Consider the following 12,890-nt stretch of genomic DNA (forward strand, 5'->3'; position numbering starts at 1 on the left):
TTTTACCGAAGTGGGGTGAATCTTGAAAATTCTACCCGGATGTTGGTTATACCAGCGACAAGTCTAAAAGAATTAAAATTAAAGCCGGCAAAAAAACTCGGCCAGCATATATCAACGGCAAGGTAAATAAAAAATATTTTTTATTATAAATAAAAAATACATTTTTTATTTTAATATAAAAAAATATATATATTATTATAATATAACAATGATTTAAAGTTTATAAAGTGAAAAATTTTAAAAATTAAATTGAATCAAATAAAGTGAAATTTAAAATTTTAAAATTTATCAAAATTAAACTGAATCGAATTTGGATATAACAATGAATCAAATCAAATCGATCTGATTTGATTCAATTCGATTCAATTGGTTGGACTTATTAATGGACTTTTTTTTTCACCTGATTTTTAGTATTTTAAAATACAATTGAAATATTTAAATTTCATTTATGGTATGATCTCTCCATATTATCAAAATAATATAATATTTCTAATTGATGCTATATAAAAATTTTTCAAAATAAGCGGTGAGCTGTCATCATAGGATAGGCTCACGTGGAAAAATTAATAAATTGATAAGCAGTCCCATCTATAGAAAAGAAGACTCGGACAATTGGCTCTTAATCAAGACTCGGACGACCATTATGCTCGAAACCAAGAGAAAATATCCGGTTTCAGGACAAATTGGCCCCAGATCAAACAGACTCGCCCGTTCAATATCAGGACGAGTCTCCATAAGAAAAACTTGGACACCTTAACACCCGGTTGTTCATAAAAAAGAATTGACTCCCCTGAACAGGTCGAGTCTCGACACAAGATTATCACTATCAAGCACAGTCCAACGTATCCCCATTACACTTGTAATCGTAGAATCACCGACCAATTAGTTGGTGATATCCTTATCAAGCAGCCGGTCACATTATCGCCAGATTATCAAGAAATACTATAATTAACTATCATCTTACAGTATAAAAACCAACGAACACAGAGGTAAAAGTACGTTATTCTCTAATACCAATACTCTTGAATTCTAAGCAATTCCTTACTCCCGCCTTGTTCTTCAGTTTACTGACTTGAGCGTCAGAGTGCTGTCATAGGCACCAACCACCTCACGTTATCTGTCTTGCAGGTCTAGCTAATCATAGTACAGTTTCGATCTGACCACATCATAATTTTAGTTCCAGCAACATTATTGGTTCCATTGCTGAGTAATCCATTGAATTCTCTCTGTTCATTTGGATTAAAACCAGTTTCTGAAAAAGAATTTTTTTTTCTCTCTTGAAATGGCCAACAATTCACAAGCTGCTGTTAAGGTTATTACCAATAAAGGAAATTGCAGCCTTCACCAAGTAGATAGAGGTGATGATGAAGAGGCCAATCTCCTAGCCAAAATGGTGACGATAGAGGAAGGAGAATCGTGGATGATACCCGTGTACAAGTTTTTGACTCAGGATGATCTGCCGATTGATAAAAGGATGGCTAAACAGGTAATAAAGAAATCCTCTAAATATGCACTAATTAATGGTCGGTTGCATAGGAGATCATCAACTCAATCGTGGTTACGATGCGTAATGGAAGATAAGGGTCGAGAAATCCTTAAAGACATTCATGGAGGTAATCATAAAAATCACAAAGAAGCTCAGACGATCACCCGGAAAATGATCGGATAAGGATACTACTGGCTCATGATGGTGCACGATGCAAAAGAACTTGTCCAAAGATCTCATTGATGTCAAGTGCAGGCAAGTACCCCGAGATCTCAGGAAGTCCTGAAGAAAGGCAATTCAGCAGTACAGATAGGTGGCGTGTCTTTAATGTAGGAGATTCAGTCCTTAAAAGGACAGATGTAACAGGTGCTGAGTCTGGTAAGTGAAAAGACCATTTAAGGTCCCAAAGGATATTCATCCAAGGTCTTATAAACTGACCAAGCTAGATGACCGAGTCTTTCCCCATTTCGAGAACATATAAGAAAATCTTATCAATAACAAGTTAACGAGGTATTTTTCAAATGTTGTGTTCTTCAGTGACAAGGAATGATGGGATTGCTTTTCTCAAAAAGATTAAGAAGACGAGAAGAGGTCATAAGTCGGGAATCCGTTAGGCCATAATCCAGGCGTTGGACTGTAAAAATAGAAGAGGCCATAAGTCAAAAATTTGTCAGGCCAAAGTAAAAAATCTGTCAGGCCATAATCCAAACATTGGACTACGGAAATAGAAGAGGCCATAAGTCGAGAATCCATCAGGCCATAATCCGGGCATTGGACCGCAGAAATAGAAGAGGCCATAAATCGAAAATCCGTTAGGCCAGAAGACCGAGCATGAGCCCCGCATATATTCCAGACGTTGGTCTATGGAAACAAACAGAAGACCGGGCATGGGTCCCGCACATATTTCGGGTATTGGTTCCGGTTCATAAAAAGTTTCTAAGGCATTTTATACCATGCCGCAAGGCGAGTATGCGCTAGGTTGACCATTCAGGTATTAGTTCCGCTTCACAAAAAATTTCTAAGACATTTCGTGCTAGGCCACAAGGCGAGTATACGCCAGGCTGACCATTCGAGTGTTAGTCCCGCTTCACAAAAAGTTTCTATGACATTTCATGCCAGGCTGCAAAGCGAGTATACGCCAGGCCGACCATCTAGGTGTTAGTCCTGCTTCACAAAAAGTTTCTAAGGCATTTCATGCCAGGCCACAAAAGTTTCTAAAGCATTTTTTGCCAGGCTACAAGGCCAACCGACCATCTGGATATTAGTCCTGCTTCATAAAAAGTTTCTAAAGCATCAGAAGACCGCATCATAAGTCAAAACAAGAAAATGCTTGGAAGATTAGTCAAGGCAAGAAAATGCCCAGCAGCTCGATAAATCGACAAAGCGAGGAAATGCTCGGAAGATTAGTCAAGGCAAGAAAATGTCCAGAAGCTTGACAAAGCAAGAAAAAGCTCGGAAGTTAGTCGAGGCTAGAGAATACCCAAGAGGTTGCAAGGGCTAGAAAACACTCGGATGCTCAAGCGAAAGGAAATCGCAAGGCTGAAAAATACACAGAAGCCCATCAGAGCTGTAAAAGACCAAGAAGACGTGTAAATGTTTATAAGCTCGTTAAGGCATTACTATATCACTCAGATCAATTTTTGCCAAAACAAGATCTTAGACTTGATTGGTCGGTAGGGCAAGTAGGAAAAAAGCAAGGACATCATGCGCTCAGCCCGGATAAACAAGCCACATGACCTAGACCATGAAGGCAACTGTCCTCTTCGAATCTAAAGAATCGAAGACCAGTTGGGGGACCTCTGATACTACATAAGAATTTTTCAAAATAGCTGTGAGCTGTCACCATAGGATAGGGCCACGTGGCAATATTTCATAAGCTGATAAGCGGTCCCACCCGTAAAAAGAAAGACTCAAGCGACCGACTCTTAATCAAGACTTGGACAATCATTATAATCGGAACTAAGAAAAAAGACTTGGCATTAGGACAAGTCGGCCCCAAGTCAGATAGACTCGCCCTCTCAACATCAGGGCAAGTCTCCATAAGGAAAATCCGAACACCTTAACACCTGGTTCATCATCCAGAAGACTCTCCCTCCACTAGACAGGTCGAGTCTCAGCACAAGGTTATAACTATCAAGCATAGTCCAGCGTATCCTCATTATGCCTGTAATCGCGAGATCACCGACCAATTAATTAGTAATATCCCTTATCAAACAGCTGGCCACATTATTGCTGGATTATTAGGAAATACTATAATTAACCATCCTTTTACAGTATAAAAGGCAACGATCACAGAGGCAAGCGTACGCTATTCTCTGATACGAATACTCTTGAATTCTAAGTAATTCCTTACTCCCGCCGTATTTTTCAATTTATTGACTTGAGCGCCGGAGTAGTTGTCGTAAGTGCCAACTACCTCACGTTTTCTGTCTTGCAGGTTTAGCCGATCACAGCACAGCTCTGGTCCGGCCACGTCATAATTTTAGTTCTAATAACATCACTAACCGATCGATTCAGTTCAATTTTACTATTTTTATATCGAAATCGAACCAAAATAACCTATTTTTTGAATATTACAATCAAACTAAATTAAAAAAAAAAAAACAGAAAACGAACCGAATTTCTGAATTTATTTAGTTCAATCGATTATTTCGGTTTGAACTGAATACTGTTCACCCTTACCTCGACCCTTGACTCTCTATTCCCCAATCCATCTTCATTGAATCAACAAATACGATCCATCTTTTCCTCTATGTTTCTTCAAAATCACTATAAACATAGAGATCCCATTTGGTATTACTACAGTTTTCACAAATTTTTATAATCTATCAAATGGATTTTCTACATTTGGGTTTTACTACAATTTGTTTGAGATTATTTTTCAAGTACCAAAAGAAAAAATAAATAAATAAATGCTTCTTGCGTTTAGTTACTCACCAAACACAAAGGCCAAGTTTACACTTGGATTGATAAAAAAGATTAAATTTCATTTTTATTTAAATTTATTCTAAACTATTATTAAAAAACTAAATAAATTCACACTTTAAAATATTAATAAGTAATGATCTTATCTGTACTTTTAATAATATTTCAGGAAAAATTTAAATTGAAAGTAGAAATTTAATATTTTTTATTTCCACTATATAATTTAAGAGCAAATTTAGTCTTTTAATCTTTCATTAAAAGTTCTCTCAGGTACCGATTTTGAAGGTGTATTTGATGATCTTTCTTGCTATCATAAAAAATACAGCCATGCCACCACTGGAAATGTTTTAATTTTTGAAATTCAAGACCAAAAGAATTAAAAGTTTGATTCTTCCTTATAAAAGATGTTTTCTCTTATTCCTTGTATACAGAATTGATTAATGCTTTTATTGGTTTGATTCAACATATGTCAATTGGAACTCCATGTGATTTTGAATCACATTTTCGCTCGTCGAGGAAAAAGAAAATTGTGGAATATGAAGATGTGGACCTTGAACTCTTAATCTTTGGGAAGAAATGTTTGAAAATTGAAATGAAAACTTTGCAAGTTGAATTTGCAGAAGAGAGCATAGACATGGCAGGCCAAAGGGAAAGGTTAAGAGGGATTATGGACAATGAAAAAGAAATTATAATTTAATCAATGATAATTTGTTTTCATTTTATCTCAAATTAATGGTCAAATATCTATAATTAAATGAATTGAAATTTAATTCTCATAAAAACAAATATTAAAGACTAAAACTCTATTTATTTTTAAAAATAACTTGTTTCAAAAAAAAATATTTTTCGAAAAAAATATTTCTCGTTAAAAATAATTTTAATAAAAAATAATTTTTATTTTTAATAAAATAATTTATTTTTTATTATTTAATTTTAATAATATTTTCAAAACATAAAAAATAATTTTCTCCTTTAAATAAAATTTAAAAAAATTTAATTTTTTTAACCACACAAATATTTTTCATTAATTAATTTTTTTAAATATTTCAAATATCAAAAATAAAAAAAAATTCAAAATACAACCAAATAATAAAAAGAAACAAAACTCCGCCGTGAGTTAGTAAATTAACTTCCTTTATCTTGTTTTCCTACCACATAAACAAATTAACCTTAATAACAGACACTATTTCAAAGAGAATCCACTTCTACTGCTCTACATTTACAAAATCTTCTTGAAGGCATAATTTAACCTTCCATACTAATATCATATTTAATTCAAACTCAAATCCTTTAATAAATCAAATCTACTTTTTTTTTCTTTTTTTTTTCTTTTCACGATCAATATTCTGAAATTTAGAGAATAGAAATTATGAGATCTGAAATCTAAACTGATTTTAGAGGAAGACGTTAATATTCTAAGATCTGGAGAATATAATTCTCAATGTATATGTAGAGGAAGACGTCCCTTCCTCTTTATTCATAGTGACGCCTAACGATTTCTATTATAGTGTCACATGTCCCTATCACCCCTATGTTTGTATGTACAGAAGTATCAGAACCCTTTCCACGTTAAAGGACCATTTAATTTTTCCTAGCGCCCTCTCCACGTCAAACGGCCATTTAATTTTTCCTAGCGCCCTCTCCACGTCAAACGGCCATTTAATTTTTCCTGGCGCGTACATGGACAGGATTACGAAATAACTGAGTCTACTGTCCTTTCTCATATCACATTACTAGATTGGATTATTTTTACTAACCTAATCTTGCGACCAACCCGGCCTGTCTTGCGGATCATAGCTGGAGTGGCCTTCTAAAGTTTTGGATCTACTTCACTTCCTTGGATCTAGCTTCCCAAGTGGATGAGACCGCTGGTCATCATTCTCCAAAAAATCCAATATGTACACACACTCACACATCAGTAAACCAATAACTCCAACTTATTTGTCATTGCATTAATATTTGTCCACAAGTTCAAATATCTTGTACGTCAATTTACAACACAAACAGAATAAATAAATAAATAATCATAGCAATCAACAATAACCAAGTCAAACTCTCTTATATCCATGAAGAATTTAAGTTGATTGGCTATTTGGATAAACTGCAGTGGTTAACATCATTATTCATTCTCGGAATAAAAAGGCCTCATCAGTAGAGGATACACCAAATCGGTTTCCACATAGATTCCGATTCGTCAAGCGAGGTCTGCTGCAGCCAATGTTGAAGTGGCATAATGCAAGTTACAAACATTGCAAATCCAGTTTTAAGAAAAGGGACTTAGAGGACTAACTTGTATTTAAGATTTTTCCTTTTTGGAAGATGAATCCAGAGTATGACCTTTGTAAGCTAGCAACAATTCTTCTGCTTTATCTGAAAAGCTTGATATAAACCTCTGAACAAACACTTCCTCTGTCAAAAACAACAGCCTAACAAAGCTTGGTTCCTTCTTAAATAATTTCTTCGATTTCAAAATCTCAAAAACTTTGAATCGAGGAATCACTCTTTCTTCCATGCTCTGCATCAAAATTGCAGGATTACAAATTAGAGTCTCCTTTTCTAGCTTCGCCGTGTTCAAAAAGAAATTAATTCTAAACTTCAACTGCTCGTCAGACATTAATAGAGAATATGGAGCCTTTCTAAATATTTCTCTGTATTGATACTCTGAAAACCCAAAACTCCTAAAAATTCCATATTTTCTCTCAATTGTCTTGTCACTTAAGCTATAAACAGCACATAGACCATGAATCAACATCCCCGAATTGGCTGAGAATCCCATATTCAAAGTTCGAGAAACAAGATCTCTAAGCACGGATTCTGGGCAACAAAGTAGTCTAGGCTGCCTAACTAACAACATTGAGAGCTGAGATCCAACTATCCCACAACTCTCCCAGTATGCTATGCCTGATAACAATCTTGATTCAGGGTTTTTTTTGGTAACAACCCAAGCGCATCTAGTTAAAACCTTTACCACATGCTTATTATTCTTTTGATTCAACAAATGTTTCTTCAAGATTTCAATACAAGGAACCAACTTGTTCTTCAAACTTGCACCTAAAACTGAGGAACTCTTGGAAATGAACATGCCCAGATCATATCCCTCAAGACCCAAATCCTGAAATACCTTAATTTTTGGTTTAAGACACCTGTCAATGTTAGAAAAGATAATTCGGGGAAATCGGCGAGCAGCAGACTGGATTTGGGAGTTGGAGAAACCAAGGTTTTTGAAAAAGTGAAACACAGATTCCGCATTTTCAATAGACTTTGAACTGGAGATGCGGGATGAGATAGTGAGCGCTTGAGTTTCAGAGAAATTGAAGGTATTTATTAGGTAATGGAAATGGGCAGGGTTGGGGGATCTTGAGGTTTTGGCTAATGAGGAAAAGGAAGTAAAGAAGGGCTGTTTGGGCTTGCAAAGTCGATTGTATAAATGGGAATGCGAAAGAACAGATGTTGATTTCAGAATTTGCATTGGAATTGAAATTACAGTGAATAAGGGTTAGGTCTAAGGACATCAAAATCAAAGGAAACCAGATTGAAAATCCCTTCAAATGTCCGCACAAATCAGCACCTAAAAAAATAAAAAGGAGAACGTCAAATAAAAATCTGGAGTTTAAAACTCGAATTACCACAATCAAAAGAGATACTCTTCTCCTTTATACAAGTAACTCCGACGTTCTGAGCTGGAGAAACAATGGCTGCCGCAGTTGAATCGAAATTGCAGTGAATAGGGCTTAGGGTTTAAAGGCGCGGAGCCAAGTCGTACTCCCGCAACGCGTAACCTTTTAGGCCCATAGGCCCATAACAATTCAAAAATAATACAATCTATAATTTTCAGTCACTTTTTTTCATATTTATTAAAAAATAATTTGTTATTAATTTTTTAATTATATTTATTTTTAAAATATTAAATTTTATTAAAAAGTAATAAATATTTTAAAAATAAAATAAAATAAAATAAAATAAAATAAAATTATAATAATTAATTTATATGTTATTATAATATAAAAAAAATTTTTAAAATAATTAAAAAAAGAAATATAAATAAAAATTATCAGAATTATTAAATATCTCAAATTTACACAACTAATTAAATATTTATGTAGTCTAATTCCATTAATAGTAAATGACAATCATCTAATTGAGCTTTTTTACTTAAGAAAGATTATTAGGTGTTTCAAGTGGTACATTGAATCAATCACATCTGATGATATGAGATCCAGAGAGAAATAAAGTTTACAATGGTTGAGTAAGTTTGGTCTGAGAGAAGGGTGCTCTTTATTCTTTTCTTTTTGTCTTCTAGTGACGCATAACGGCTTTGCTATTACTGGACCACTTGTCTTTGTCATACGGATTCGTACATACGAGAACGCCAGTCACCTGCTCCATGCTAAACGGCCATTTAACTCCCTCTCTAGCACGCGTGTAAGCAATTTTGCTGGATGTTCGAGTCGGTTATCCCTTATCACATTGGGCCTCGAAATCGAGATGGGTGTGAGAAGACTGAGGCCCACGGGAGGCCCGATCTCGAGGCCTGGTGGTCCAGGCCGGCTCGTTGAAGACGCCTTTCAACAATTGGGTTTAGCTTGCGATCATGGGCTGGGCCTTGTATTGAGGTGGTGAAGCCCAGCGATTATCAATTGCCCCTTTACCTTCTCATCAGTTATTTCATGAATGATGAGGGGGTAAATATCGAGAATAATTATGACCGCGCGGCCTAAGGACAGTTTCCCTTAAAACGTCTTCTCTTCACATTACTGTTTCAAATTTTGAATTCTCTCAGTCTTCCCAAAACTCTCACTCTTCTCTGCTCTCTGCCCGTGTTGCTAGCTTCGTCCTTCTGCCCCCGTCGTTTTCAAGGTACGCTCTTCATTCCTCCATGGATAGCCCAAAACTCCCTGATGTCCTTAGCCTAGAGTCTAGTATTACTCCTTCCACTCTAAAAAATTTCTTTTCTCGGGAGTATCTGGATATCCCTCTTTTTCATATCCGAGCTTCCTATCGGAATGAGAGGATCATCCTTCCCGATCCTCCTCCTTTTGGTTTGATCGACCCTCAAAAGAATCACAGCCTGGTCTTTTTCGTCAAACAACGAGAGTGTAGTCTGACCTTTCCCTTTTTCCCCTTTTTCATCGAGGTCTTCCGGTATTTCGGGATAACCCAACGGATGCTGGCTCCCAACTCTATTCTTTTTATGTGCTCTTTTGAATCTATCTGTCTGAGCTGGGGGTTCACACCCATGGTGCATCTTTTTGTTACCTTCTTTAGGTTGGTTAGGGTGAGTCAGAGCTTTTACTATTTTTCCCCTCGAGGAGGGCTGTCCATCTTCTCGGGTCATAAGGACTCGATAAAAGGCTGGGTAGAGGGGTTCGCAGTGGTAGCGCTGAAATAGGACTCCGGATTGTATTGGGAGGTGGAGCTCTCCTGGGAGAGTGTCCCTTTAGGCTGCAACGACCTGCCCCAGCTAAGCCTTTCCGAGCAGATCGGATTTCTTCGACTGACTTCTGTTGAGAAGAAGTATGATGTCGAAAAATGCATGTTTGTATCCAGTCTTCAGGACCGTAGGGATGCGGGTATTTCATCTCGTTTAATTGCTTTATTTCTTATTTTTCGATTTTCTTCGAAAACTTTTCTAACTTGTTTCAGTTTTGGGTCTTTGCAGCTTCTCACGCAGATATGGACAAAATCAAGCCTCCCAAGAATTTCACCCTATCTCGGGAGAGCATGAAGGCTGCCTTGGGTGCCTTTCGAGCTGGGCGGTCTATGTCTAAAGCCACTCAGGATGTGGCCCAGGTCATCTCCTCCAGGTCGGCCGGCCGATCTGCTCACCCAGCTCCAGCTTCTTCTCGAGCTCCTAAGCTGAGCTCCCGGGGTGTCCGGACCTCCAAGCCCTCCAGCCGCAACAGTTCTAGCTCCCTTCCTTAACCTTCTCAGGCCACTGGGTCCCAACAGGCAGCCACTGCGAGGACGAAAGTTGCACCAAAGATTACTGACAGGCCAGTTGAGGATCCTGGGCACGTGAGGGCGGGTGCTGCTTCGTCTTTTGGGGATGCCCCTGAGGAGAGGTTTGAGGTTTCTCTAGCTGGTGGTAGGGCTCCCGAGGGTGAAGTGGAGATTGGCCCAGCAGGTGAAAATGTCCAGGAAGCTGCCATCGAAGCTGCCCCTGTTGATAAGGGCATTCCTGTGGAGGGGGCTAAGTCTGAGCCAGTTAGTGGCGTTCCTCCTCGAGAGAAGACCTCAGCCATCCCTAAGGGCGTTGCTAAGGGGGTCGCAAGCAAGCGTCCTCCTTCTTCCGAAGTTCCTGCCCCGGCTCCTGCTCCTAAGAAGTCTCGGGCTTCTAGAAGACCAACTCCAGCCCTGCCTCCCCTTGAAAAAGAAAAAACTCCCATGGTGCCCCTGCTCTCTGCTCCTGACAACGAGATTCTGAACGCAGAGGACATCACCCATCAATCTCCGGCGAGCGTGGTTGCGGGGATACTACGAGAGAGAATGTTCAGTGGGGTCACGGAGGCTTCAGACCCTCGCTTGCTTGCTCTTACTGGCCTTTTGGCTAGCTCTACTCGAGAGCAAGTAGCGTTCTGGTTTTGGACTAGAGAGGAGCTGGGAGACACAATTAGGGAGATGCTCCTCATGGTAAGTTGTATTTTTCGCTTTTAGTTCTTCTTTTGACTTCCGTTGCTCCAGGCCTTAACTGTTTTCTCCTTTCACCAGGTGATGGGCCTCTTTATGGAGGTGGACGCCCATGACCGATCTCTTCGGGACACTATGGATCGTCGGATTGAGGAGGCGCGCCATGAGGAGAACCTTTCCGCGACCAGTGATGCCCGAGGTCATCTTGCCGCAGCCCAAGAGCACTTAAAGACTATAAAAGGGGAACTTTCCTACACCGTGGAGGCTCTCAAGAGGGCTGATGAGAAGGCGGTCGAAGCGGAAACTCGTCGCGACGAGGCCTTGGAACAGCTGTCCTCCCTGAGGGAGGTCCGGCGGGAGAGGGATGAGGCTGTGGGCTAGAGGAATGAGGTCTAGCATCAGTACGAGGCCTTGAAAGCAGATTATGAGGGAGCTTAGGGTCGTTATGACACAGTAATGGCTCAAAGGGATGAGGCCTTAGCTCGGATAGTGGTTCTCGAGCAGGAGCTGAGCAAGCGCGCTGATACCTTGAAAGACTTGACTTTGGCAGCAGAGGAGTCAAAACTTCAGAATCAACAACTCTGCCAAGAGGTCAAGGTTTTGGAGAAGAGGTGTTCAGCCCTGCTCGAGGATGCTAAGCTTGTAGAAGATAGGGTCCAGTTGGCTTGTGAGGAGCGCTTGCAGGAATATAGGGGGTCTGCTGAACTGAGAGCAGAGATTGATTAGGCCTGTCAAAGGCGCTTATTAGAGTATAAAGGCTCCTAAGAGCTGAAAGCAGAAATAGAGCAGGCCTGTGAAGATCGTCTTCAGCTTTATCAAGATTCCCCTGAGTTGAAGGTAAAGATAGAAGAGGCCTGTGAGGCGCGGCCTGCAGAGTTCAAAACTTCTGACGAACTGAAAAATGAGATATGGCATAGGGGATTCCACATGTTTGCCTCCGGGTTCAATAGGAGCTTGAAGGAAGCCAGGGATGACCCATCCACCCCATTAGCACGGCCCCGAGCCCCTGAAGTGGACTCTGATGGTGAGGAGGTGTGTTATAGGGAGGATAATAACCCTCTGCCCAAAGGAGCTTCTCATACTGCCACTGGGCCCTTTGAGGAGGACGCCGAGCTTGAGGAGGGAGAGGAGCAGGAAACCGCCGAGCCTGAAGAGAGCGATGCCAGGCCCCAAGGAGAAGATGCCAAGTCCTCTAGGGAATATGCTGGACCCCAAGTGTAACGACCCGAAAATCGATACCCCTCTGTAACGGCCCAAACCGCTACCGGCGCTAGGATCCAGATCGGCTTAAGGCCGCCGGGACCCGTAGCAAGCCAAACATACATCCTATCACCTGGTCAAATCCCATACATGATCAAACAATAACATAAAAACTGTAACATCTGATGTAAATACCGAGCTTGACCTGTATGCAACATAACTGGAAACATAAAGAACCCCCTACTAGAGCCCTCAAAAACTCTAGCTGGGTCAACATAACATACATCAAGCTGGGATCACATCCAAGAAACTAGAACCTAACCTGTGCATGCATCAAACCACAAACATAAAACCTCGACTAGAGTCCTCAACAGACTCTAGCATGGTAAACAACACATGCCACAAGTTTAGTTCCAACACAACTCAACATAAAACCAATACATACATCATGTACTAAAAAGGGACTAACCAAGTCTTAGGGCCAAGCACAATACTAATACATAACATAACTCTACTTTACTTTACATTACATTCTCTTACAATTCATTATCTCAGTTTACATTACATGTCCACACTAACACTAATCTATTACAAAGCCACAACCTTAACTCTTGAGACTTCCCAATCGACCTCATACCTGCAACACTGGGGT

At 39.5% G+C, this 12,890-nt stretch overlaps 1 protein-coding gene across 1 annotated transcript; it reads right to left on the reverse strand.

Annotated features, from left to right (window-relative positions):
- Window positions 1-6,330: 6,330 nt before the first annotated feature.
- On the reverse strand, window positions 6,331-8,155 carry LOC110626163. Its single transcript, XM_043951873.1, has 2 exons — window positions 8,071-8,155; window positions 6,331-7,979 (listed from the first exon to the last, which is right to left on the reverse strand). Exon 2 carries the CDS (start codon window positions 7,878-7,880, stop codon window positions 6,708-6,710), a length of 1,173 nt encoding a protein of 390 aa, XP_043807808.1. The 5' UTR covers window positions 7,881-7,979; window positions 8,071-8,155; the 3' UTR covers window positions 6,331-6,707.
- Window positions 8,156-12,890: the final 4,735 nt, after the last annotated feature.

Source organism: Manihot esculenta, chromosome 1 (assembly GCF_001659605.2).
Source record: "Manihot esculenta cultivar AM560-2 chromosome 1, M.esculenta_v8, whole genome shotgun sequence".
NCBI classification, from domain to species: domain Eukaryota; kingdom Viridiplantae; phylum Streptophyta; class Magnoliopsida; order Malpighiales; family Euphorbiaceae; genus Manihot; species Manihot esculenta.

Bases quoted from the DNA above. Each gene is read 5' to 3' on its own strand.
- LOC110626163 (XM_043951873.1), bottom strand. From the start codon at position 7,880: ATGCAAATTCTGAAATCAACATCTGTTCTTTCGCATTCCCATTTATAC.